The sequence below is a fragment of the Lemur catta genome, chromosome X, assembly GCF_020740605.2.
Source record: "Lemur catta isolate mLemCat1 chromosome X, mLemCat1.pri, whole genome shotgun sequence".
Classification (NCBI taxonomy): Eukaryota; Metazoa; Chordata; class Mammalia; order Primates; family Lemuridae; genus Lemur; species Lemur catta.
The window spans coordinates 21,532,146-21,559,827 of NC_059155.1; the positions used below are offsets into that span (position 1 = coordinate 21,532,146).

General features: G+C 42.6%; 1 protein-coding gene across 2 annotated transcripts; it reads left to right on the forward strand.

Moving 5' to 3' along the window:
* The first annotated feature begins 6,489 nt into the window (after window positions 1-6,489).
* ATP1B4 (ATPase Na+/K+ transporting family member beta 4) lies at window positions 6,490-24,779 on the forward strand. Of its 2 annotated transcripts, XM_045538756.1 has the most exons (9): window positions 6,490-6,636; window positions 10,617-10,869; window positions 14,904-15,032; window positions 15,295-15,399; window positions 18,409-18,605; window positions 19,263-19,319; window positions 21,513-21,608; window positions 22,323-22,480; window positions 22,573-24,779. In XM_045538756.1, exons 1-9 carry the CDS (start codon window positions 6,574-6,576, stop codon window positions 22,622-22,624), a joined length of 1,110 nt encoding a protein of 369 aa, XP_045394712.1. In that variant the 5' UTR covers window positions 6,490-6,573; the 3' UTR covers window positions 22,625-24,779. The 2 variants fall into 2 exon arrangements, with proteins under 2 accessions (XP_045394712.1, XP_045394713.1); XM_045538757.1 differs by having other exon boundaries at window positions 6,507-6,636; window positions 22,323-24,779.
* The last annotated feature ends 2,903 nt before the right edge of the window (window positions 24,780-27,682 follow it).

Below are 27,682 nucleotides of genomic sequence, written 5' to 3' on the forward strand. Positions count from 1 at the left end.
AAAATGTTAAAAATTGAAGGTAAATTATTATGAATACCAGCATACCTTTCACCTAGAAATTGTTAGCATTTTACAGCATTTGCACACATACTCTCTCTCGAAAACATATATATAAAATACACATATGTGTGTGTTCAGTTACAGCATTTGAAATTAAATTGCAATCATGCCATTTCACAACTAAATGCTTCAACAAGTACCTCCTAAAAATAAGAACATTCTCTCATTCTCTTACATAATCATAATATCATTATCACATCCAAGAAATTTAACATTTTAATAACTATACGCTATCGAGTCCACATTAAAATTTCTCAAATTGCCTCCAAAATGTCATAGCTGTTTGTGTTGGCAGGATTCCATCAAGAATCATCAATTTTATTTCATTGTCTTTTCTTTTTAGTCTCCTTTAACATAGATTCTGGAACAGTACCTTTGGCTTTTTTTCTCAATCATGCTGATATTTTTGAAAAGTCCAGGTCAGCTGTCTTGCATGTAGTCTGGATTTGTGTGATTGTTTCCTCATGATTACATTCAGATTAAACATTTTTTATAAGAATACCACAGAAGTCTCGGGGCGGGGGCAAGGGCAATATACGTAACCTAAACTTTTGTATGCTCGTAATATGCTGAAATAATAAAAAAAAGAATACCACAGAAGTAATCTTGTTGATGTCCCATTGTATCATATTAGGAGGCCCATATGTCATTGCCCATTGCCTTGTTATTAGTGATGCTAAATTTGATCACTTTCACCAATAGTTTTAGAATCTATTGATTCAATTGCTGTCTTGACAGAGAAGAGCCCTGAGAAGTCATGTGTTCTGGGAAGTACTTTATTAACAACATCCACATAAGCCACATAATAATAATACTTATGATAAATACTAGTCACCTTTTTTGAGTGAACTAGGCCAGGCACTTTATAGAAATTAAATCATTTCATCTTTATACCAATCTAATGATTTTACAGATGGGAAAATTGAGGCTCAGAGAGGTTAAGTAACTTTCCCAAGGTCACACAGCTATTAAGACTGGGAACTAGATTCAAACCCAGTTCCAATTATAGAGCCCACACTTTTATTTATTTATTTATTTATTTATTTATTTATTTATTTATTTATTTATTTTGAGACAGAGTCTCGCTTTGTTGCCCAGGCTAGAGTGAGTGCCATGGCGTCAGCCTAGCTCACAGCAACCTCAAACTCCTGGGCTTAAGCAATCCTACTGCCTCAGCCTCCCCAGTAGCTGGGACTACAGGCATGTGCCACCATGCCCGGATAATTTTTTCTATATATATTTTTAGTTGGCCAGATAATTTCTTTCTATTTTTAGTAGAGACGGGGTCTCGCTCTTGCTCAGGCTGGTCTCGAACTCCTGACCTCGAGCAATCCACCCACCTCAGCCTCCCAGAGGGCTAGGATTACAGGCGTGAGCCACCGTGCCCGGCCAGAGCCCACACTTTTAAACTCAGTGCTCTACTCCCTAATAAGCAATAATTCTACCTGATTTCAGGATTCTCTTGCCATTTTCTTTTGAAGAGTTCCAGGCCCACAGCATTCCTGAGAGCAAGGAAGCAGAGATGCTGGGCTTATTTTCTTTCAAAGTGGGGAGATGGTGTGTCAAAGAAATCAATTGGCATTCCTGTGGTTTTACAGCAAGTGAGTAACTGAACAGGGATGTTGATGGAGAGACCTTAAGCTCTTGCTTATGAATTTGACTTTGATTTAAGAGGCAGCTGAGAGCCACTGTGATTTCTGACTGGTGCTTGCTGAATCCAGAGTGGGTTCGGGTTGGATTAATATCACTGTCCTCTGTGTGGGGAAATGATGCTCCTTGATAATAAACAGGTTTGCAGAGTTTGGTGGAAAAGACCAATGTTGCCTAACAGCCCCTTCTGTGCTTGGCACACTTGGTTGATTGTCCTTAGGTTTACAGCTCTCTGTTCAGCCTGGCGCAGGGAAAACTTTGCCTCTTAGAATATGGTTAGTTCAAGAAGACCTCTCATCCCCTCCCTACACCCTTCATTCCCAATAAACAGAAAAAAGCCCTGTAAATGTGCTCCAGATTTGTGCAGCCCACAGTTTTCTCTGTAGTCTGCCAATTCTCCCATGAGAGTGCCCAGTGAAATGCTGCAAATGCTGCAGTGAACTGACAGAAACAAAACAAACAAACCACAAAAACCAACAACCCCAAGACTCTCTCCTGCTTGCAAGAGTCATTTGTAATTTGGGCATTTATTGCACAATTTATCTTCAGTTTCAGCTCGTTCATTTCTTAGCTACAGAGATGTCAGGAAAACATCTCTGCACCTGTTGCAAAGTTTCATTTATGGCTAGAGACAGACACAGACACACACATATAGAGTATCACCCCAATTTTAGCATATGTGCTGTTGAATCAAGCACATGTACATATAAAGCATTATCCAAGTTTAGCATATGTCCTGATAAATTAAACAGCATCATATATAGACACACAAGATTACAAGGTTGGAGAGTCCTAAGTCCTAAGGGGTCATCTAGCAAGGCCCTCTATCCTGCTCCTCACTCCCTGGCCGTGGATGTTTAGAGCATCTCTATACTGAGATACCAGTCTGGGCAGCTCCAGTGATAAGTTGCTTACCAACTTTCCAGCTCCCAGCTTACCAGCTTTTGCAACAAAGGTCTTATAAAATCCATCTCCCCTGTACCTTCTAGCCTTTGGGGGCTCCTGCCTTCTTCTGGACTCACTCAGAACAAGGGATGTCCTTTTCCACACAGGCCCAACCCCCTTATCCTAGAGGGATTAAACCTTCTAGTCCCACAGTTCCCAACCAGGACCCTTTTTACAGTGACTCCTCTCCCTCTCCTCTGACTGCTCCATTTTGATGGCATGTGTTTCCAAGTTTCATTCTCCCTGTCAGTGTGGCCCTACCTATACTGTGCTGCTCCTCCCTGCCCACCAATCAAGCAAAGGCTTCTGGGAGGCTGATCCTCTGTGGGCCCACTGCAGTGCCATCACTCTGCTTGCCAAAAGCCATTTGAGGCAGCAGGTAAGTAAGTGGTTGGAGAGGTGCATTGGGTTTCTGAGAGGCACCAGTCTAGCTAAGGCAGAAATAGGCTCTAACTTAATAATCTGCTCATCGCACTCAGTAAGAGACACCCTGACTTATTCAAAGACACTGTGGGCGGTGCAGAGGATGAATAAGCATGATTCACTGCCACTCTGGCACCCGGGGCACGAAGAATAATAAAACCCAAAGAATTGTAGTTGCCTGAGTAGTAAATTAAGAGATCCAGGGCTCAGCTAGACTCTAGACATCAATGTTACCATGGCAATAAAGGGCCCCAGCGTTCAGCAGCTATTATAGAGCAGGCATCTAATAGGCTAGTCTATGTCACAGCCAAAGCCCAAGGGGCTAGCAAAGAAGACCAATTAGCATATCCATTCATTAGGGGCCTCTGCACACTTCTTCTCTTAATTCCAATTAGTTGTTTGTTTGAACCAATGTCTCTTGCCTGCATTATACTCATTAGTGCCTTTTAGCCACTGGAAATAGGCTTGAATCTCCACAAGGACCCCACAATTTCCCAAGGCTTCATTTTTTTCCCCAGGAGTAGGCTTATACAGTTACAAACCCATGGCCTTCAGTCCTTTGAAATGAAAGCATCTTTCACTGTACAACTGTACTCGACAGATGGAAACTCTGCTCAGGAATGTGATGCGCTAAGGGTTCTTCCTGGAACCCAGTGAAGTAGGGATATGGGGCCATTATCTGGACCATTCAGGTCAAGGAAACCCTCTGGCCTTAGCCAGTGATCCTGCTGGCTATGCCTGCTGGCCACTACTCAGAGGCTAGCTGTTCGGGAGGGGGAACTTTGGGCACTGGGGACCAGACTGGCATCATCAACGTCAGGCAATAACTGTTCCAGCTTGAAGGCCTGCCCTTCAAGGTCCAGCCCAAACCCCGCCTATTCCGGGAAGCCTTCCCTGATCGTTGTAGCCCTGAGTAAGTTCTCCCTCCTCTATGCACTTTGAAAAGGACACCCTATGCTGGGCACACTCATAGGCAGCCTCTGGCCCTAGCTTGTCCTGGAGCTTCCTTACCTAAAGACTTCAGATTCCACAGGTCACTAATTCTGGAAGGGACCAGCGTTCTAGAAAGTATTCGACAATGCCTGGGTGACTACAATGGCAAATAACTCTTAAGCTCCACTACACTTGACTTCCCAAAGTCTCCCTGAAGATCTAGTTCAATCCCCAGGTAGGGAAAGTAAATGATTGCTCTTTGATGGCTCTGAGACACATTGTGCCCCTCAACACATACACAGTTGTGGAAATGGCCAAGAACAGATACCATATACTAACCCATCTTGTGGTAAAGTCAAAGATTCTCTGAAGGGTGCTACCATTTCTTCCTTCCTTTGGGAACAGGAGGACCCAGTCCATAAGGTTATTTCTGTTCCCAGTTGCCACATCACCAACCATGTGGTTTTATTGGAGCAGGCACCCAGGACAAAGAACTTATAGAAGCAGCTTCTAACATTTGTCCAAGAAATGAGCATGTAGTTTTCAAGACTTGAATAATTTTGCCTTTGAACCTGCTATTCTTTTCCAAACCTCTCCTTTCTTCTCCTCTCTTGCCTCTGTAGCCGCTGCCTCATTAGCTGCCCCACTGGCCACTTCTGGCTCCATTCTGTGCACTGTTAAGCATATTGCTTTTTTTCAAAATTGGCAGGAATGATTTCTCCTTTAACTAGAGTGTTTTGAGTGTGAACTCATACAGATTTCTTCTGTCTTTGACATCCTATGGGATTTGGTTATTTTACCCCACCCAACAGCTGGCATTCCAGAAGGCAGCCTGGACTATAGTTGAAATACATCACAAATGTATTAAGTGTATATCAAACCACCAATTACCCAGAATGCTAAGGAATGAGAGATTCTGTACCATGGGCTATTTTGTTACCTGAGGTCATGTTACTCCAAACCCTATTTTTCCTCCCCACCCTTAGTTTCTGAAATGTTGCTAAAATGACTGTACTCTCCTTTTTGCCTTACTAACACAAGACCAGTTAACCTATCTTTTGTTTAGTTTTTGAGGCTTCCAAGGGCCTTAGGAATCACACGAAAGACTAATATGAGGCTGGACATGGTGGCTTATGTCTATAATCCCAGCACTTTGGGAGACTGAGGCAGAAAGATCACTTGACGCCAGAAGTTCAAGGCCAGCCTGGGCAACATAGTGAGACCCCATCTCTACAAAAAATAAGAAAAATTAGCTGTGCCTACAATCCCAGCTACTTGGGAGACTGAGGCAGGATAATTGCTTGAGCCCAGGAGTTTGAGGTTGCAGTGAGCTGTGATTGTGCCACTCACTGCACTCCAGCCTGGGTGACAGAGTGAGACTCTGTCTCAAAAACAAAATAAATAAAAATAAAAATTAACTACAATTGAAGGCATTTTCATCAGAATAGTCCTAGACTTGGACTTATGACTAAATCTATCTAAGCTATTGTGCTGTTTTCCTTGGTTATGAATATGCCCAGAATCTCAGTATCTGCAACATTCTTAGCCACCTGGGTGCAATGGAGAATGATTTGTGAAGAAAGGATCACGAACTCCATCCAGGCCTTTTAGCCACCCAGGCTCCAGTGGGGTGGACCAAATAGACCAAAAATGCTATACAGTGTTCTTGGCTGTTTCTACTAATTTTTCTTTTGTTGGATCCCACATTGGCTTCAGGAGTTATATATGTCTGGGAAACTGACACTGCAAAGTTCTGGCTTGTTCCCTGCCCTGATGCTAAGGGATAAATATAGATCTCAGCCACTACAGAAATTTGGCCAGGATTCCAAGGGGTGTGTGTATGAGGGGCAGTGACTGATGAGGCTACTCTGACATGTGGGCTAGGAAAAGGCTTCTTTATTGCCCAAGACACTCTTTGGTGCAGGGAGGGATAAAGCAGGAGCCTAGCCTCTAAAATCACAAAGCATAATCCACATTTTAAGAAGCTCATGGATTGACACAAATAAGGAATATTGTAGGTGGCTTGGAGTGTGTGTGGGGGTGGGGAGAAAAGCAAAGGGAATCTTTCCTGACACCCTAGATCCTTTTGCATGAGATCAGCCTCATGAAAAAAGCAAGTTATTCTTGGCCATCTCCCCTCACCCCCAACTCCCACCCAGGCCCCACCCCCTGCACACACTGATATCCAACTCTCAATTGAGAAGAACATGACTTAAGATTTCCATTGGGTCCATCATATCTCAAGTGCTGGAGAAGGGCAAAGGGTGGAAAGACACATGAAGGGGGGGGCACTGAGCCGCTCATCCTCGTGACCCAGAATATCTCCCCCTCCCTGTAATGATGAGCTTGCTTTTCCATAAGGGCTTTCCCTTCATTCAGGGAAGGGGCCAACCAATGAGAGAGGGGCATGTTAGATTATTTTGGGGAAGGGCTCATGCCAGGAGGGTTCACTTTTACCAGGCGCCAAGTGTCCCCAGCAACCAGTGTCTCCTGTACCAGCAGAAGCTCCAGAACTCTCGCCCACTTGCCTGCCTCTGCTGTGTCTTTGCCCACTGAATAGCCATGAGAAGGCAACTCCGGTCCAGAAGGGCTCCAGCCTTTCCTTACGGCTATCGCTACAGACTTGTGAGTCCCAGGGGGCAGAATATTTTGCTTCTCCCTTTTGTAATGGGGTAGGGGTTGGGGGCTGTGTAGTCCTTGCTTTATGACTGCCTCTCCTTGGGGTGGGCAGAAACAACGAAGTTTAGGGAAGCCCAGGGTTTTTCAAAAAGGAGCAGTGACTGCTAGAATCCCAGGGCACACTAAATTGCTGGCTGGAAGGAGGAAGCCCCTTTTACTGTGGAACAAAGATTAGGGAAGGGGAATATAACAGAGAACAGGGGGACTTCCAAGGTTTTTTTCTTGGGAATCTAGAATTTGAACAGACCTTTTGAAGTCTGTGAGTAGAGGTTTCATTTTGATAGCAAGAAATTTAGCCAAGAGAAAAGGGAAGAGGAAGAGGAAATGAAAAGCACTGCCAGCCTACCCAGCTGTCTCAGTCCCTTTGGGTGATAGTTTCTTAGAACCCAGCTGCTCTTTTTCTAAAGCAGAAATTTCAAACTTGAGCTGAAATCACAGGATCGTCAATTGGAGCTGGGAGCAATCCTAGACATCATCTCTCCAGAACCCCTCATTAGGTAAAGGAGGCTGCTGGGGCTTAAGAGCTCGGGAGGTACTTGCAACTTAGTGAAGGAGCCAAAGTGAGCACGCAAGTCTCTTTTCTTCTAATCTTGTGTGCTCTTTCCATTGTATGTGCAGTATGCAGCTCCCTAACCCCTGATCTGCCACCCCATGCTGCCTAACAAACATGCACACATGCACGCGCTCACATACACTCCTTTGGTGTAACCATTTATCTCCAGGGTGCATTACAAATTATTTGATCTAAAAGTTTCTTTTCATTTACTTTGCTATAAATTATTTATATGCATGACACACAGTACTTTTTGGTGAGGAGTATTCTGAAGTCTTCCCCAGAGAGCTCTGTGATCTGAGCCCAGGAAGAAACAAAGCCTAATTCATTTTTCTTTGAGTATAGCCACTTATATAACCAGGTAGTTAAGCGAAGACTGTCAACAGCCAGCAGAAAACACAAATTCTTCTAACCCCGTATCAACCTACAGAGGGCTTCCCTTAGCTTTCTAGCCACAATTTGTAAAATCTTTCTTTTGACTTCCCCAAGGTTCCTTCCAGCTCTCAGAGCAGTTATGAGCTGTGGGGCATATATAACTATTCCTTACTTGCCTTCTTTTCTATGTAATGTTGTTAAAGTGTTGTGTATAATTTCAGTTATTTGTTAAGTGGCTTGGATTTTAAATGCATCAGGGGATCTTGCTCTTTATAATACTTGATAAAAATTTAAAAAGAAATTATTTGATGCAATCATGCACTAATTTCTCTTTTAAAATTGACCAACCATTCAAATGTTTATGGGGTATTACTCAATGCAGGGCACAAATTTATCCTTTGGGTCATACTGTTTGTTTATGTATTTGTTTATATGTTTATATATTTAGATTGCTCAAAATGGAGCCACCCTCTGTCCTTCAGACTCTTCCCTTTTAGGGAAACATGATGGGCCCAGCACACGCCCACTACCATATTCCAGCGTGCGCGCGCACACACACACACAATGTCACCCGAGGGTAGTGCCACTTTAGGAAACTGACAAAAACAGAACCTTGGGGATAAGGATTCTCATCACCAAAGGATTTCTTACTGTATTTTGTTAAATAGTTGCACAAAAGTGCATTTTACACAGGATTTAATTAATGAGGAACCTTTTGGGAAAGCCTCCCTTGCACAATGTGATGCTCCTCTATACCTGGAAATGGGAGAGGAGAAAAGCTTTGAGGTTCCTGAAGTCAGTCTCAGGTGGTGTGAGAGCTGTGGGGGGAAATTAGCTCCGAGAAGATCACTTCTTCCTGGGAGGGTAAAGCTTTAATGACAAGCCATCTTTAATGGGATTACCACGAGAGCTCATATCTACAAATGAGATCAGGCTGAGGCCAAGGCCAACTGCCTCCTCTCTTGAGCAGAGGAGAAAGGCAGGCATAGGCAACAAAGGGAGAAAAGAAATTTATTCATAAAATATAAAAGGAATATAAATTCCTCCTTGATAAAATGTTATGCTTCAAATTCTCTGAGATTCTCAGGTACAGTAGATTCTCTGGGGGCCATGATGACTTCCCACTCCAGCACACATGACTGCCAGGTTAGGGTGACTAGCTCTGTAAGAGCATTCCTCCAGAGTCCTGCATCAGGAGTTTTAAGTCAGGCAGGTATCATTGTTATTTGGTCAGGACCCACTGGGTCCTGTGAAGCTGTGCGCTTCACACTGTGGAGGCCATCAAGAGGTTAGAAAACACGGACCCTCCCCCTGGGTGCTTAAAGTGTATTTTGGGAGGTCAAATATGTACATAGGTTCACACATAAGTGAAAGAGATTTAAGAACAAATATTAATCCATTCAACATTGAGTGATGGATGAGGTTATTTTCCTAAGCCTTATGAGTTCATGTCAATCAGAAATCCTTGCTTATACGTGCCTACAATCTTTTGGGAACACAGAACCTAAGACATTGTTGTGCTTCATAAATCTGCTAAGCTACCTCTAGGCATTTGTGCTCAATGTGATAGAACAGAAACATCATTGTGCAGGATATCAAGAGACATAGGTTCTGAGACCATCAACTCTGTCATGAACTTGCTGTGTGGGTTTGCCTAGATCCTGTCCCCTCTCTGGGCCTCAGATGGACAAGCAAATCTTGAAGGTCCCTGTCAGTTCTGATATGGTGTGTGATATAGAGCTGTACATTGGAACAAATTGGAGAGCAATTTAAGAGTGCTTATAATCAAGAGCTAGATAGTTCTGGGCAGGCTGAATGCTGAGAGATGAGCCTCGTCATTCTGTATCGCTTTTACTGATTCTGAACAAACAAGTTTGCTAAACCGCCCACCAAAGGCAGCATTTTAGCCGAGTGCCCTCTAAGTGGCCTTTGAGGAATCAGGCTGGAAGGGAGGGAGCAGCACAGAGCCCCTGGCCTCTAGTGTTTGACATATCCAACCCCAACAGGTGCACAGGCCCCACCGCTCTTCAGACTTGGACAGCAGAGGCAAGGGAGGGTGGCCTCATTTTCTGCTGCTGCAGTGAGCCTTGGCAACCCCCCAAAGAGCAAAGATACTGCACTCCAGCCTGTGGCTGGGAGGCATTTAAAATGCCACTTGGTGAAGTCTGGGTTTTTCTATTTTTTTTTTTTTTTGGTTTAATTTTCTTAGAACCACTCAGAGAAGATTACAGTTTCAAATCTCAAGTAATGCCTGCAATCAGTCAATCAACAAATATGTGCTGAGCATTTACTACGTGCCCAGTGTTTTGCCTAGGTTACAGGGGGAGACTAAGGAAGCCTGGGGTCCCATCTCTCAGGTGGTCTCTCCCACCAGCTTAAGGCAGGAAGAGGTTCCAGCTAAGGCAACAGTCAGAGAAGCAGCAAATAACTGCCCATCTCTTGTTGCTGCTGGGAAGGCAGGCTAAGTTTTGAGGAGGGGTACAGCAGTTGGCCTCTCCTCCTGATGTCTGTCCCAGGCTATTTTTAGACACTACTTGGGATGGTGAGGTTGAGCAGCTGAAAGTGTATAGGGTATTAGGACGAAGCTGCCTTAGACTGGGAATTTGCCATCATGGACACAAATATCTAAGACTACTCCATCCTCCTGTGTGAGCTCAGCTCTGTACTGATAGGCCAAAGTTAAATGGGTGGCTAAGGCCCCAGGACAGAGTAGTCACATGAACAGTCCTAGGGGAAGAGCCCAAATGCCTGAAGCCGAGAATAAAATTTGCACCTCTAGGGAAAGAATACTGAGTCAAAATGGGTCACAGAAAGGATATTTCCTTCAAAACAACAGAGAGAAAGAAAATCCTCCTCTTGTAACAACTGGTATGTTTATGGGGAAGTGGAAATTTGAAGCATCTCCAAATATTGAGTTGTTTCCATTTATTTTTGGCTGGTGGGATGCACCATTGGAAATTTTTTTCATAAAGGGGATTGTGTTTTGTCACTGTTTCAGGATGATCAGGATGAAGTGAACCAGAACTACTTAGCAGATGAAGAGGAGGAAGCAGAAGAAGAGGCTCGGGTGATGGTGGTGCCTGAATTGGAGGAGGAGGAAGAAGAGGAGGAGAAAGAAGAAGTAGAAGAGGAGGAAAAGGAGGAGGAAGAGGGTCAGGGACAGCCAGCAGGCAATGCCTGGTGGCGGAAATTGCAGATCCTGAACGAATACCTGTGGGATCCGGAGAGAAGGATGTCTCTGGCCCGAACAGGTCAGAGTTGGAGTAAGTCCCAATAGTCCCAATGCCCCAGTCTGGTGTCCTTTGCTTTTGGCATGGTGTCCAGGGCTCCTTTGCCATACGCTGGAATGGGCTTGTCTGCAAACTTCTCTTAGCATTTCATGTAAAGGCACCAATGCCTAGGGAAATGCCTGCACTGTGGACAGATTCCATCAGAACAAACTCCAAATGGATGAACAAATTTGATTGTGTAACTGAAATACACTGGACTCAATATCAGTTGCAATGCAGAGAGACAGTGAGAATGAGTTGAAAAAACACAGGATTTTTTTAAAGTCCCAGTCCTGTCACTTTCTATCCATGTGAGCTTGGACCCATCATTTACCCTCTCTGAGCCTCAGTTTACCTTTCCTGAGGGAAACAATCCCTGCCCTGCCTCTCTCACAGGATCAGAGTGAGGCTCCAATAAGATGTTAAAATTGTAAAATTGAAAGAACTATGCCAAAGACTATTTCTCGAATATGAGACCCAAGTACCTGCCAATCTGACCAAGGGTTTTTATAAAGCCTCATCACTTTATCTTATCATGTCAGAGAAGGAGAGCCAGGAGGCCTGCTCTTGGCCCTGGCTTGTGGGTGCTTTCCTCTCCCATGGTAGACACAGAGGAATTAGGTTTAAAAGGATCACTACTGGAGATTAAGGTTGAGCCTCCATGTTGCTTGATCAATGGCAGAATTGTATTCCTTAGCATTTCCTCTTTGTACCACATGCTGCCACCATTTTCTACTTCACAACTTCCCCAGCACCTCCCTCTGAAGGTCTTATCCACCTCTTAAACTATTAATGCTGAGCCTTCCCCACCGGGAGATTTAGCCCATGGTAAAATTCATGCTTGCCATACTTTCTGTACAGCCCAGAAAAAGAGCAGCTGCTGGTTTGGAACTCACTCAATTTGCAGAAGAAAAATAACAGAGGACGTTATGGATGAAACAGGAGTCCCCTAGTGCTAAGGGTCTAGGTTGCTGAAGTTGATGGCTGTGCCTTCTAAAGACCCTTTGGCTGAGAAGTCTCTCCCTCTTAAAGTTTCACCCTGACTAGTTAATTCAGCTCGCTCAGGGTGAAACAGCCAGTCCTGCTTCCTGGAATTAGGAATAGCAGGTGTGGGGCTCTGACCAACACCCATCTCCCTTAACCCCTCCTCAGTTCCCAGCCCCACCCCTGCCCATCCCTCAAACTCTCAACTGGAACACATGTACCATTTAAGGGACATTCCGACGTTCTGGAAGCTGCAGACAAGTGCTGGACACTCATTTGGGCTCCAAAGGGAGCACAGCTGTTTCTCTCTTGCCTAAAGAGGCCTGGAAAAACAGTCCTTGTAGAATGCAAGTGTAATTCTGGAAGTGGGAGCCATACATTAACCCTTAAGCAGCTGGCCACTGGAACTTCACCAGATGCGTTGATCCAAATTGCTCCTGTGGAGGACAATCCATAGGCCAATAAATTGGAATGAGGGTGGAAGGTTCAAGTGCCCAGGGAAGAGATGATGGTGGGAACACTGCATGATAGACCATAGCCAGACCTCTGAGTAGTAGGTCTAAGGAGAGCCCAGGAATTCTTCTGTTGGGCTACTCTGGGCAAAAGGCAAATGGTAATGCCTTGGCCATAAAGCACATGTCTTGCTGCTTTCTTTCCTAAGAACTAGGTTCCCACTTGAGCATTTACTAACCCTGTTCCAATCTGGACATCAACCTGCCCAACATATATATTCAGCCTGTTAATATAATCTGGGCTTTTCCTTTGGTAGCTGGGCAACCCCTATTCTTAGGAACTATATGTTATTTTATTGGATACTGACAAGAACCATATGAGGTAGTAATATTATTATCCCCATTTTACAGATGCAGAAACTGAGGCTTAGAGAGGGTAAGTAATTTATCTAAAGTCACACAGTTACTAAGTGGCAGTGCTGGGATTCAAACCCAGGTTGGATGAACACCAGAGTTCATTCTCTTGCCGGAACACCACACCATCTTGATGAACTGTAATAAAGAACAAGGCCCTAATGGATAGGGCCTCAGGACCTGATGAGGTGTTTTAGTGGGAAGAATGAAGAGTTGGGAACATGGGTACTTACTGGTCTATCCAAGCCTGGGTGAGGCATTCAGGAGAGAACCCTAGATTACCTAGAGGAGGGGCCCAAGTAATACCTGAACACCCATGGCAGAAAGGGTTGGAGGGGATCAATGGGTTCAGACGGGAACTCTGCTTGGTTTCGCCTGAGGATGGATGAGAGAGTTAGTCTATCACAGACTCCAGGGCACCCACTCCTGGGTGAGGCTGAGGGAATTCATTGCTAGTGCCATTTGCCCATCTACAGCCTCCTGGCCACACATGCTGGGAAAGAAGGAAGATAACTCCAAGGGAATATACCTGTATTTCATTGCTTTCCCTTCATCCACAAAACTGAGTCTTTTGGTCCCCCACGATGGCTCCAGGTGTTGATCCATTCCCAGGATGGGGATAAGGGTGGAGGAATGGAGGAGGAAGCACAGGGGAAAATCCCATTGGAATAGCCAGTGGGCCACAGCCAAGTATCACAGGCACACAGGCACTGTTGTTTCTTCCCCAGAGACTCCAACTGAATCAATGTGTTCAGGTTACAGTTCTGCTTTAGTTCATCTAATAAAACATAAAGGGTCAATTCTATTTCTACTTGAATTGCTACAAGTAGAATTCCCACTTCCCCCACTCATTTTTGGTTAATTTTATTTGGTTCATGGTTCAATTTAAAAATTAATATTTGGATTCAGTTTTGGGTACAGCAAAGTTTTGTGGTTTGTTCCAGTTTCTGGTTCATGATTCAGTTCAAATCTGTAGTTCTGACATCATGTCACTGCTGAGAGTGGAGCCAAATATTGTTGCCTGAGAGAACCCCAAGGAGGACTTGAAAAGAGTTTCTCAGCAATCTTGCGCTCATTCACCTCACTCTGTGCTGCCTAATCTGGGGCAAACCTGGTCTTAATGCAGCCCACAGAGGGAAAATTCACACAACTATGCTTCTGGTGCTATAGCAATAATAATAATAATATCAATAGTAACAATGACAATGACTGCCATTTATAGAGCACTTAGTATCTACCAGGCTCTGTGCTATGCTGTTTATATGCATTATTCAATGCTAAGAAGTGAGTACTATTATTTTATAGTCCTTATTTTATAGATGAGAAAATTGAGGCCCAGAGAGGCGAACAGCATGTCCAAGTTTAAACAGCTAGGAGGTAGTATAGTCAGGATAGAATGTCAGGAAAGGCTGAATTTCAGATATTGTTAGGGATATAGATAAGAATATGAAGTAAGGGCTAAATTTATCCCCACTTTCCTGTCAGAGGAATCAGGGGTACAGAGAAGTTCTATAACTTACCCAAGTTCACGGGCAGTGTCAGTGATTAAGTACCATTTCCTCCTCCTCCCTTCCCCACCCTGTGTTAATGTTCTTTTTGAAAAGCTGAGCCACTTAAATGTTTGCTAAAGAGGAATAGGATTTGAAATAAGTAGGGCAAAATCTCACTTTGCTTTGATTAGAGACAAGTCCAGTGGAAATTAATCAAAAGTTTGAATTATAGTCTGTGAAAAGAAATGCTGTTTTCATCACTTGCAAATACATATAATCACTGGAACCAAGCTGCTAGGACTCTTCAGGGCACCTGCTTTAATGAATAGAGAAGAATGATTTGTACTTAGGACATCAACGTTGCCCAGAAGACTCTCAAGCAATTTGCCCTCTGCAGTACTTTAAACTCCACTCCCCTATAATCTTGTTCATGATCATCATTTGCTCAGCAAGCCCTTCCATCGGAGATGCTGTAAAGGTAAACTGCAATCGGACCCCTGACACAATCCTCACCAATTCCAAATCGGTGAAGTCTGAATAAGCAAGGACATACCGAATCTGGGGAACTTATTAAAAAGCCATCTCTCATTTGGGTTGGTTCTGGTTCATGAGTTCGAGTGGGGAGGCAGGGCTTGTTGGCAAGCACTGACCACTCTCATCTTTGGTTACTCTGCAGGCCTGATCTTAGTCATTTACTTCTTCTTCTATGCCTCCCTGGCTGCTGTGATCACTCTCTGCATGTACACACTATTTCTGACCATCAGTCCTTACATGCCGACCTTCACTGAGCGGGTGAAGCCTCCTGGTGAGTGTGCCCAAATGCCCTGTGTTGTCAGAACTTGCTGGACAGAAATCTGCTTGCACAGCATGTTCAGCCTCAATTAACTTTGGCTCTTCCCGGTAATGACTTAGAGATTCAATTATTAAGAGTAAAAGTAAAATGGTACTTGGCAAATTATGGTCCTTTTCATTTTGATTGCCTGGGGGGAAATGGTTTCATGGGAATCAATACCAAAAAATTATCCCAAGAATGGGTTAATATATCCAAGACCTGTTTTCATTGCCAGGAGTTATGATCAGACCCTTCGCCCATAGCCTTAACTTCAACTTCAACGTTTCTGAACCTGACACTTGGCAGCATTATGTGATTAGCCTAAATGGCTTTCTCCAGGGTAAGTAAGTTCCTCTGAATAGTGGAAAGCTCTTTTGAAAGGTGATGGGTGGGAATTCAAAATTCAAAATTCACCTGGCCCAGAAATCTCAGTCTTACTAATTCCAACTCATCATGGTCTTTCCTTACTTTGCATCCCCCTCTGCACCTGTAGATACAATCAAAACTGCTCTAGTGTATGTTGCTTTGAAAGCATACAAACCAACTCTCCAGCAATACCATAAGCTCTTTGAGGCAGAGAGCTTGTTTTCTCTTCTTGAACAACCTACAGCACTAAGTTAAGTTCCAAGCACATCCAGGTAGCTCAATAATGATCATTTATAAAAGATAATTCTGAGGGGAGATAGTGGTGAGAAAAGGAGAATGTTCTCCAGAGATGGAAGATTCTTGGCTTCTATAATTTTTCAAGGTAAGAGAATTTGTTTATTGGAGATAGGCCTTTTCTTGAAGGGAAAGAACAAGTGTCTTTATTTAACAGCATTCCAGAAAGAAGTTAGAGGAAGAATCTCTGGGTGGCAGTCAACTCTAACATTTTGATCCCAAATATTTTCAAGATGCCTATCTCTACAGAATCACCAGAAAAATTTTCAGGGACAAATGAATGGGTTTGTGGGAGGCCCTTCCACATAGTAAAAGCTGAGGAAGCAGCTCAGTTAAGGTTAAACACAGAGCACACAGGTTCTGTATTTATCAGAATCTATCTATCAAAGAGGAGCTCCAGTGGGGTTTGCATTGCTGCATCTAATCTTTGTGAGAAAAAAACCCAATTAGTCTGGTGTGGTTGTCCTGGCCTGTTTGAAGTGGGGGGATGGTGGGTAGCTAGTATAATGTGCACTGAATTGGGAGGAGAACAATCCATTATCATGTGCCAGAAAGTGTTATTTAAATACATAAATTTTGTCATTTAACTTTAACCCTATATAATAGAGTTAGTTGATCGTCCCCATTTTACAGATGAGGGAACTGAGGCTCAAAAAGGGGAAGCGACTTGATCAAAGTCTCCCAGCAGCAGAACCAGTGTTTGAACCCACATTCATGTTCTTGATGCCCTCGCTACTCAAGGTGTCAGCCAGGGACCAGCATCATGGACATCACCTGGGAGTTTGTTAGAAAGAGAAAGGCAGAATCTCAGGCCCCACCCCAGACTTGTGGGGTCAGAATCAGTATTTTCACAAAATCCGTAGGTGATTTATATGAACTTTAAAGTTTGAGAGGTGCTGCTTTTCATAATTCTGTGCTGCTGCCATATGACCGGGAGTTAGAAACTTCGTACCAGTAATGCTCAGTGTTATTAATATTTTGGTTAAGTCTGAGCTTCAGATTCCTCACCTGTAAAATGAGGGAGGCTGGGTTCTTTCTGAGTCCATGTAGTTCCATTTTGGGCCACAAAAATGTTTTGGACATCATAGCCAGCGCGAAATCTTTTTTTTTTTTTCAAAATCTTTGTGAGATATTGCAAATATATTGCCAGAATTTCTGCTGAGGAAATCCCTCTGAGAAGCTAATAAATGGAGAAATACCAATTCTGACCTGATTATGCAGGCAGGGAATGTTAGGAAAAGCACAGAGTTTTTAGTTCCTAAGAGCAGATAACATGTCCTGCTAAAACAGAAACACATCTCTGAAATAGACATGCAAGAGTATCAGTTTCATTCCCAGGAGGACTGGGATTTTGCAATAAGGGTCATGGTCATGTCACATTATTTTTAACGGAACTACCTCAAGAGAAACAATGAGCACGTGATTGCAGCTTCTATTTAGAAAGGTATTATTTGACTATAGTTCTTGTTCTAAAAACAAATTAAAACAAAGCCTTGAATTAAATGTAGCTTTGTCAAAGGAAAAATAAAGGCATAGCTGTAATTGAAATAGATTTAAAATTCCCAGTTGCCACTTAATCATATCAAACCCAAGTCACAACCTGTGTAGATGAAGATCTGGCAGTATATTTTGACTTTTACTTCTGGTGAATCATAGGTGCACAGTTGCTTCTGAAATAGCGAGCTACTTGGAACATGAGTACTTGAGGACTAGGTCTAACAGGACTAACTGGGCTCCATCATTTAGAACCAAATTGGAAATAATGCAGCTATTTCCAAAGCAAGTTTTATGTATGGTATCTGGTAACCCAGAGTCACCTCACAGATAGCCCCTTTCAGCTCTCTCCCTGATATGTGTACCCTGGACACATGTTACATTCCATCCAGTGTAAAAGGACATTAACTCTTACCCTGAATGCCTCAGGCCTCAGTAGACAAGATCTCACTCCCTCACCCTCTCAGTAGAGACCCTGCAGTTGTCATTGGTTTCTATCTTTTAATCTGAGCTTCTATTTTGCAGTGCTAACTTCCCTCTGTAAGGGATGAGAAACTGGTTTATTCTCTCTTCCTTCTCCTCCTCCCCTTCTCCCCTTCTCCTCCTCCTCTTCCTCTTCTTCCACTTTCCTTCTGTCCCATATTTTTCACTCTCTTACAATCAGGTGCCTTTCATTGCACTCAAAGGGAGACATTTCCTAAGATGAACTTAAAAGAGATTTAATCCAGGAACTTAGCCTCTTTATATACGCTATGCCTTGACATGATTCAGTCAGTCTCTCTTCCAAAATCTACCAACTACATGCTATTCCTCTTCCAGAAGTAGAAGAGGAAATCCTCCAAGTTTATAGTTTACCATATCTGAAAAGATATAATGGGAAATAGAGAAAAGTTAAAAAGTGAACAATGTATGACCCAGAGATGGATATCCAGAAGTTCCACGGAATGAGAAGGAAGTGGGCAGGCAATAAAAGTGGGCTGAGGTGACTAACCAGGAAGGCTTCCTGGAGGGATGTTGCTGATGAAGGCCCTTGGGCACTTGATGCCAGGTCACAGGGCTTTGGCTAGACTTAGTGGGCTTTCAGAGGAGTGCAAGCAAGCTGCAGAAAGGAAACTTAGGAGGGAGGACTACTGAGCACATGGTGTTCCCCTGTAGCACCTGCCTAACGACCCATTGCCACTCATACATGCTTTAGGTTATAATGACAGTCTTCAAGAGGAAATGAATGTAGATTGTCCCCCGGGGCAGTACTTCATCCAAGATGGCAATGAGGATGAGGACAAGAAGGCCTGCCAATTTAAGCGCTCCTTCCTGAAGAACTGCTCTGGTCTGGAGGACCCTACTTTTGGATACTCTACTGGACAGCCCTGTATTCTTCTAAAGATGAACCGGGTATGTCGGCTCTTGATATCTGATGGTGATAAGTGGATGAGCTGAGTAGGAGGGCTCTGGACACTCCATTTGTCTTGGGCTCTGTCTTCACACACTGCAGGTTTGGCCATTTTTACTGACAGCATCAGAAATACAAACAACCAGACAAACCTATCAAATCCTTTTTCTCCCCGAGCACTTCCTATTGCTATTCTTCTCCTCAACCCCCAAACCTGCCCCTTGATGGCCTCTGTCAAGAATGGGGTCCTAAGATGTTTGGAACAGGGGATGGGGTGGGATAGGGTACAGTTCTTATATCATAGAAAATGCATTTTCTTCTCACCTGCCATGCCTTAGGTATGGCAAAGCCTTATCAGGCATACCCCTCTTGAAATCAGAAAGTTCTTTACATCCTCAGGGTTATCTTGCTGCAGTTTCCCCTGCGTATGAATATCAGGCACAAATACAACAAGGAATAAGCTGAGCTGCACAGCTCTGAAGATGTTTGACATTTTCTACTGTTTATAACATTTCTGAGAGGGCAAAATAGATGAAGCTTGTGCCTGAAGAAGGATGACTGGCGGTGGGGTGTTAGAAAAGCCCTGTTTTACTGTCAAATCTGTTTTGTTAAAAAAAAAAACCAAAAAACAAAAAAAACCACTGGTTTTCTTTTGATAGATTGTAGGCTTTCGTCCTGAGCTTGGAGATCCTGTGAAGGTTTCCTGCAAAGTTCAGGTAAAGTGCCCTTTTGAGTAAGCATGGTTAGCACATCTGTTTAATGCAAAAAGGTAGTTCATCCCTTCCAAGGACTTAGACACAGAAGGTAGGTTAGGTTAAGGGTTAATCTTTTCATAACTACAACTCCCTTTAGTGCCTTCAGGCCTTCCTCTTTCCAGAAAGGATTCAGATCATATATGTTTGTGTGTGTAGTGTATGTATGTGTGTGTATCAGTGTGTCATGATTTATATCTGTAAAAGCCAAAGACTGAACCTCAGCTAGGGGCCACAGCAGGGAACAACAATGTGCCAAGTCATTAATTGGGATTCTGTTTACACTTTTGCTTTTAGCTCTAATTACTTGTTTCTTTGAACTAAACAAACAGCTTTCATTAGAGTCATTAGTCCCCAATTTTAAAACTGAATTTCACATTTTGCAGCAATGACCAGTGGCACTGGGTGTTGCAATAACAAATGACTACAAGGGAAGTATAAACAGAACTCCATTAATATGCTAATTAACTGTCCTTCGAGGGACCATTAACTCCTATCTCATCTGTACCAATTAGCTCCTTTGTAGGAGAAAGCCCTAGATCTTGAGTTTGCTTCTTAAACAGGCAGTAGCTCCCTCCTCAGGGTTCGATGACAATCAACTGAACACCCCCAGCCCTGGGCAGTTGTCTTGCAAATGTGGGAGGCCAGGCAATCCCATTCTCAGTACTAGAAATACAACTGAAAACTTCAGTCTTCATGGTGGCAGATCAGAAAACAGTAAAAGGCAGCATTTATTCAGCCAATATCCTACATTCAGCAAGCATTTATTGATCACTTTTTGTATACCATGTCCTTTGCTAGGTGTTGAGGGTGCTGAGATAAATATGACTCTCTCTCTCTGAAGTCAGGGAAATCAAGTATTACAAGTGCTATGAAAGGTGTAATGGGGACATTGAAGAGAGAAAGGTTAGTTCCATGTGGGAGATGGTGACACTGAAGATGACCTTTGAAAAGTCGGACAGTATTTGCCAGGTGAACAAGGTACAAAAGACATTCACTCTGTTCACATGTACATGCGTATATGTAAATATTCACACATGTGAGATGTGACTACAAACTAGCAGAACTGATTCCACAGACCATTCTCAAAAAATAAATTTCATTACTTTTTAAAAGACTATACAAATAAAACATAAAGACCAACTCAGTCTTAAACTAGTGTAGTAACTGGACTGAGTTCTGCTTGTAGTTCCCTAATGGAAGCTGTTCATTTTTTTCAGCTTGCATCAAACCTTGCTGAGAACTGTCCTTTAAAAAAAAGAAATATTAAGAGTCTCTATACATTCTATCATAATCAGTACTGGTCAAATCCACACCCACTTGTGGAAATCGAGCAGGATGAGATAATAACTAGAATAAATTAGGGAGAGCTTAGTTTGTACCAAGAACAATTATAGTATATTGACAGAAGTAATCACATGACCCTGGTGAGTAATTTGCTAATAGTGATACACTATTTGTCCGTATGCGCATCCCCCTACCTAACATGATGTGATGAGGGTAGACCTGTTTACTTTAATCATGTCCATTACCTGGGTCCCTCTTGTTTATCCTCCTAATTCCACCTACTGTAATTAAGCACTACAGAGAACGTGGTCACAGACATGAGTTTAGATGATCCAACCGTAGGCTGTGTGCCTATGCATCAAGTCCCTGTGCACTTGATCTAGCTTCCAATAGAACCAAGCCTGCAGTGTGCAAGTTGTGGAGTAGATTTACTACACATGTTCTAACTTATACCTGCCTGTGCTCCAAAGTCGAAGACTGGGTGCCACGCCCAGTATGATGTTTTGGAAAAGAACAGAAGTGGTAGACCGTCTTTCCAGATCAGCACCAGGTACTTCAAGCCCTTTGGATCTCTTCTGTCTGGGTCCTCTAGAGGCCAACAGAGAGTCATACTGAGCACCTTGGCTTCCTCAGCCCAGGCTTTCTATTCAGTATTCTTTAAACTGAAAAGCCAAGGAACAATCGCTCCCTGGAAACGCTCCCCTGGGGATAGGTCAGGGCTGAGCTCTACTGGGTTCTGCTTTTGTGGTCTTCCTGGGACAGTTGGTTGTGGGTCACACAGTGATTTCACCTGGGGCACAAGTCTCTTTAGCTTAGACTCCAATGCACCATATGACCCAGCACCCCACATATACCTACTTTTGCTTACAGAGAGGTGATGAAAACGACATCCGATCCATCAATTACTACCCAGAATCGGCTTCTTTTGACCTCCGCTACTACCCTTACTACGGCAAACTGACTCACGTAAGCTGTATTTCCTTCAGTCATTGCTGTCAGAAAGGGTTCAGAGATAAAGGAAGGGCTAGCTGGGATCTATGAGAATTAGGGAGCACCAGGCAATAACAGAGGGCTGAACAGCTGCTGGCCATAACCAGGAGCTCCCTCTACCAATTCCCATCACAACCACACTCCTTTCTGCATTTGAAAGAATCTCATATATGGTCTGGTCTAACCCCTTCAGTTTATGGATGAGGAAATTGGGGTTCAGAGAGAGGAAGTGACTTGCCCAAGGTCACAGAGCTAATCAGTGGCAGAGCCAGCGAAAAATTATTACCATTGCACTCAATCATGCCAAATAATCACACACACCCCGCCCATGTCTCCCATTTGTAGCCTTAGGGCAATGAAGCCTTCATCTCAAGCATAGGGACTTGATAGATAATAGTTTTGCTTTGATTTATGGTCTGATATCCAGAAAATCATATCACACCAAGTCAGAATTGGTTTCCCCCAGAGGACAATCAGATATTTGACAGTGACTTATGAGAAAAATGTGTAATTTCCCCACACTCTCCCAAGGCAGGGAGAGCATGTCAGTTGCTTTGGCCATTTGTGACTTGGCATCATGGGATTTACTCAGTTCCCTTTGTGGAGGTTATCCCATCCTGCACTGATTATCTGATCACTTCCATCCTACCACCTCCTCACACTTAGAATTCATTGTTCTTCCACCTACAGGTTAACTACACCTCCCCCCTGGTGGCAATGCACTTTACAGACGTGGTGAAGAACCAAGCAGTGCCTGTGCAGTGCCAACTGAAGGGCAAAGGCATCATAAATGATGTCATCAATGATCATTTTGTGGGTAGGGTAATCTTTACCCTGAACATAGAAACGTAAGAACTTTAGGGGACCAATCCCACCAGTTCTGTTTCTGTTTTATGTTGTGTTATCCCTGGTAGCACCTGAATTCTTTTTCTTTAATTAGGACACAGCCAGATGGACACCTAAGACAGCAGGTCATCTTTCCTTGCCTTTGACATGTGTATAAAATGACATTGTGGGAGCTGTTTGATTTTTTAAAGGTAGTCTTTCCTGATGCCAAATAGATTAATTTCCTTTCCCTCCACTTAAAACTAAAACCCACTCTTGCTGCTAGAAATTTCACTGTAGTGTAAACATAGTGTCTAATAAAATTTACAATAGCCATGAAGGAGAATTTCTATGATGATTATAAATTCATCATGTTCTCTAAAATTTTGTGGGTTTTAGAGGTGAAATTCCTCCAAACCAGGCTGATTCTCTAATCCCTTTTTTCAAAACCTGCCTGGCAAGGTCCTTCCCTGGGAATCACCACTCAGACCAACCCAGACTATACTTAGGGCCATTATATCTATAGAATTCTATATCCAGGGGTGCTTGAGAAACTGGCTGCCTCCCACAAGCAACTAAATACTGATTTGAAGACTAGATTATCTTCAACTGGGACGGAAAGCGGTGTTAACTGGATATTGTTCTGGGATAAGAGATAAAGACCTTCTCTATGACTTTTTTAAGAGGTAGAACCCACTGCAATTGGGTAGAACACTTAGCATATATATATGATTGGTGTTTGGTTCCTTGTTCTATGGTGTAATCATCCAAAGGCAAACATTCCTGCAAACAGATTTGTCTCAGCTTCAGGCAGAGAAGAAACCATGGAAGAAGATCTCCACTGACTAATTCTTCTTGAGCTGTTTGTTTAATAGTAGTGTGATGTTCTTTGAGACCATCAAGGATGTGTGTGTTGACCCCCAGCTACAGCTCTGGGGATTGAAATCAGGGTCTGCTAACTAATACATGACAAGACAGAAAGCTCCTGACAGGCCACCCAAAAGCCAAGGCTCATTAGCCAGTTGTGCATTTACTTTAAAAATGACACGAGGCAGATGTTTATCCAGGTTGTGGATCAGCCAGGTCACTTTGTCCTATCTTTGGCCACGTGATCATTCCACTGCTTTTTAACACCTCCAGCAGGGGGAGGGCTGGGACAAGGAGAAAAGGCAAGCACCAGGGAATAGCGTAGTGTCTCAGGATCCAAAGCAAGTTTAAATGCCACCTAGAAGCATCCAGAGTCTGAATCTCCTCTACAATGTTTACTTTCTCCCAAAACTGGGAACTGGTAGTGAAGATAAACAAGTAGAGAAGCAACCATGATATAGTATGATGAGAGTTATAAAACCAGTATGTAGAAATGCTGTGGGGAACATGAGGAAAAATAACTATCTCAAGCTGAGAAAGTAGCAGAGGAAATTTCACATGCAAAGCCACAGTTATGAAAGAACCATGGTGTGTTTGGGTGACTGTGAACAGTTCACATAACTGCAGTGAAAAGGGCTCAGAGGAATGGCAGGGAGTGGCAAAGATTGGGCTAGAAGAGGTATTTAGGGTCTTTGAGTTTTATCCAGTAGGTGAAAAGAAGTCATTAAAGCATTTTAATCAGGGAAGCCCTGTGATAGCATTTGCATTTTAGAAAGAGCACTTTGGCAACCAAAATGTGAAGGGTGGATTGGAGAGGGACAAGACTGGGGAATGGGGGAATGAGGGAGAAGGAGGAGTCAAGAATGACTCCAAGGTTTTGAGCTTGGCTAGAACCAGTGAGATAGTGATACTATTGATTAAGACTGGGAAAACAAGAGAGAAGCAGGTTTGGAGAGGAAGATGCTGAAATCAATTTTGGACATTTGGCTTATGATTTTCTACTGGTCAGACGTTGATGTGGAGATGTAAACACATGTAGAGTTGGGAAGAAGGGCAGATGAGAACAAAAGCAACATTCGATTATGTGAACTTGCTTAAGAAATTCTAAGCTATTTGATCTTAGGAATTGAAGCCAGTTATTTAAACACACTACACCAATCTAGTACATAGCAGTGTTTTGTTCTCTTGGCTTTGTGACAGAAAGGACTGTTGTTGCTCTTTGGAATCTCCTTCCCAGACACCTTCCAAGTCTTATCAACAGAGTAGAGGGGGGCTGACCACTATTAACAAGTGATAGAAGATGTAGGATATCAGGTCTATGGAAAATACAAAAAAACAATGAAACTGTCTCCTGCCAACCCATTTCCTTAGCAAATTCAATTTCAAAACTAACCTTTAAAAAGAAAAAGACAACTTGAAAGCCATTTAAAAATTACCTCAATTTTTAAAACTAACCTTTAAAAAGGAAAAGGACAAAATGAAAACGACAACAACTTTTAAACCATTTAAAATTACCTCCATCAATCAAACTTTCAAGATTCAGTAGGAAAAGATAATAGAACATTAGATCTGGGAAGGATATTAGAGAGCATTTAGAGAAAACAACCTGCATTGCATCTGACTCCAGGTCCAGTGCTCTTTCTACTCTGAGCTGCTGCTTACCAGGAAGTACCATCTTTTTAAAAATCAATGAATGATATCCCAAACATTTTGAAACATATGTCAAATTGAGTTAAAATAGTTAACATTTCACAGGAATTCAACTACTGGTGCTATATTTTATACATAATACATTATCCTGTTAAATGTATTGACTATTAAACAGACAAGGAATTATGAATCTTTTGTCAAACAACATTTCTCATTCAATGGAATTTACTGTGTCCATAATTTCAAAGCAGTATAGAAGAGTACTAAGTTTGGGTTGTCAGCTAGGACATGAAAAAATTACTTTATTATACAGAACTGGATATGATAACATATTCATTAAAGTTAGATTCTAACTGTTCAATAAACTTCTAGTAGATTAATTTAAATAGTCCCCTATACTGTGCTGTACCAGGATTTGATTTGTATACCATCTGTTGCAATGCACTTCATTTTACTTGACTGTCCATGAGAAATACTTCTTCCAATTGTCTTCATCGTTTTGTCCATGCTAGACTTTGGTTATGACTTTTTACCTTCCACCCCTCTGAATTTATTATCCTAAAGTTACCTTTTTAAGCATCTATTTGCTGGAGATTTTCATGTAGAAAACATTTATATTGTCTTGGAAAGTTGTTGACAACAATAAATTGAAATAAAAAAGAAATGTATGATTTCCTCCTTTTAGACTGTATTGCTGATTTTCCCACAGGAATACTGGGCAGCCATGTGGGTGGAAAACTTGACAATTGACAACTTATTCCTTGAAGACTGTTTTTCTTCCTCTCTCCCATGTCCCTTCTTTTTTTTGATTCTTAGGGTTTAGTCATAGGAAGGTGAAACTAAAAGTTGTTTCATTTCTGGGCATTTTCCCTTTTTGCAGTCTCTGTGCTCTGGTTTCTCGGACTGCTTTGTCAGAGCAGCCTTTTTCCATCAAGGTTGAGTCCTGGTATAAATTGTTCTGTTTGTTTGTGTAGGAAAGAAACACTAAGAGAAACCTCGAGGTAGGGGAATGGAACCAAAATCCAAAGGGAAACTCTGCAAATGTTTGATGAAGGTCTGGCTAAGTGACTTTAGGGCACGTCTGGCCAAAAACTGTCCCCCAGAGCAAATCTCTAGTGGCCACTGCAATTAAAGACAAAGATATTCCCAGTCCCTTATTCAACTCAGAAGCTAGACTGCAGCTGGAATCCCTTCTTTCCTTGGAAGCTGCCCTGGCCTAAGGTCTACTAGGCTAATACGGTTTGATTTGGGGTGGGAGATCCATGATCCCAGTATATTTCCCCCTATCGAAATTCCTCATTAGAGTAATTTTTTACTGACTTCTTTTTAAAATATCCATATGTAATAGAGTAATTTAACCAAATCATACAGAAGTGTAATTTATACTGTGCATTTATCCAGGCAGAAGATAGAGGTTTGGGTATTTGTACGTGTGTGTTGGGGAGAGGGAGGGTGGCTAGAATGGATGGAGGCAAAGGCAAGGAAAGGCAAGCTTAAAGACTACTTCACAAAGTTATTTAGTTGTAGGCTAGAAGGGAAGAAGGGTTGATATGGGTTTAAGAAAGGTTTAAGAAAGATATAACAGGCTATTGGTCTGATGCTTGCTCTCCAGAATGTACTTCCTTGCAGGCTCCTGGACTGCTATAACAACAGTCAGGGTCCCAACAAGAAATAGATGGCACACTTGACAAAACAGAATAATTGCAAGAGGGTTTATTTACAGTGGGATTACTTATAAAAGCATAGATGTAGGGGACCACAAATAGCACAGTAACCCAGCCTAGTAGGAGCTGAACTCTTACCATCCATTGACCCTACGGTACGGGGGCAGGAAGTGGTAACTAGAAAGCAGAAAGAGCTTGTTGACTTGACTTGAGAGGAGTGGTGACCTTGTTGAAGGACTAAGCTAGCCCAAGGTGACCTTGTAGGGAGAGGAACAGGAGAGCAAATTCTTTCTAAATCTGGTATTCTTTGGTACATCATTTAGGAATCTTTTCCTTGCAAGTGACAAAGCAAACAAATGAGCACAAAAATTCACATTGACTTAAGGATAAAAGAGAATTTACTGAATCACATAACCGAAAAGTTCGGGTATAGTTTGCTTCAGGCATAACCAAGTCCAGGAATTCAAAGGTGTCATTAGGAACCAGTCTCTCTCCACCTCTCTATTCTGCTCTCCATCACAAATCAAGATAAGCAAGATGGCTGCCATACAGGCCTACATCCTTAAAGGCTAATGTACACTTGAAAAGAGAGCTGCTCTTCCCTGAAAGTTCAAATAAAAAATAAAAATTTGGAGTCTCCCATTGGCTTAAATTGGATCCTGTGCTAATCCCTGAACAAATCTCTATGGCCACTGGGAGAAACTTCTCTGATTGGCCAGGCTTGAGTCACATGCCCACCCCTGGAGTTTAGGGTGATATCAACACCATTCAAATTGCCTGGATTGAAAGCCAGGAAGAGGGGATCCCTCTGAGGAAAATTGAGCTTATGTTACGAAAGAAGAGTGAATGGATATGAAGTGACAGAATAGATACTCACTAGATTTCATCAGTGTCCTGTTAAATCCTACACCTACTTATGATTATATCTGAACTTTTAGACTAAAATCTTTTCAAAATTTAACATTAAGATCTCCAAAAACAGTATTTTCACCTTACCCTAGCATTTTGTCTACACCTTATGCTCAGTGGAAGGGAGAGGAGGGG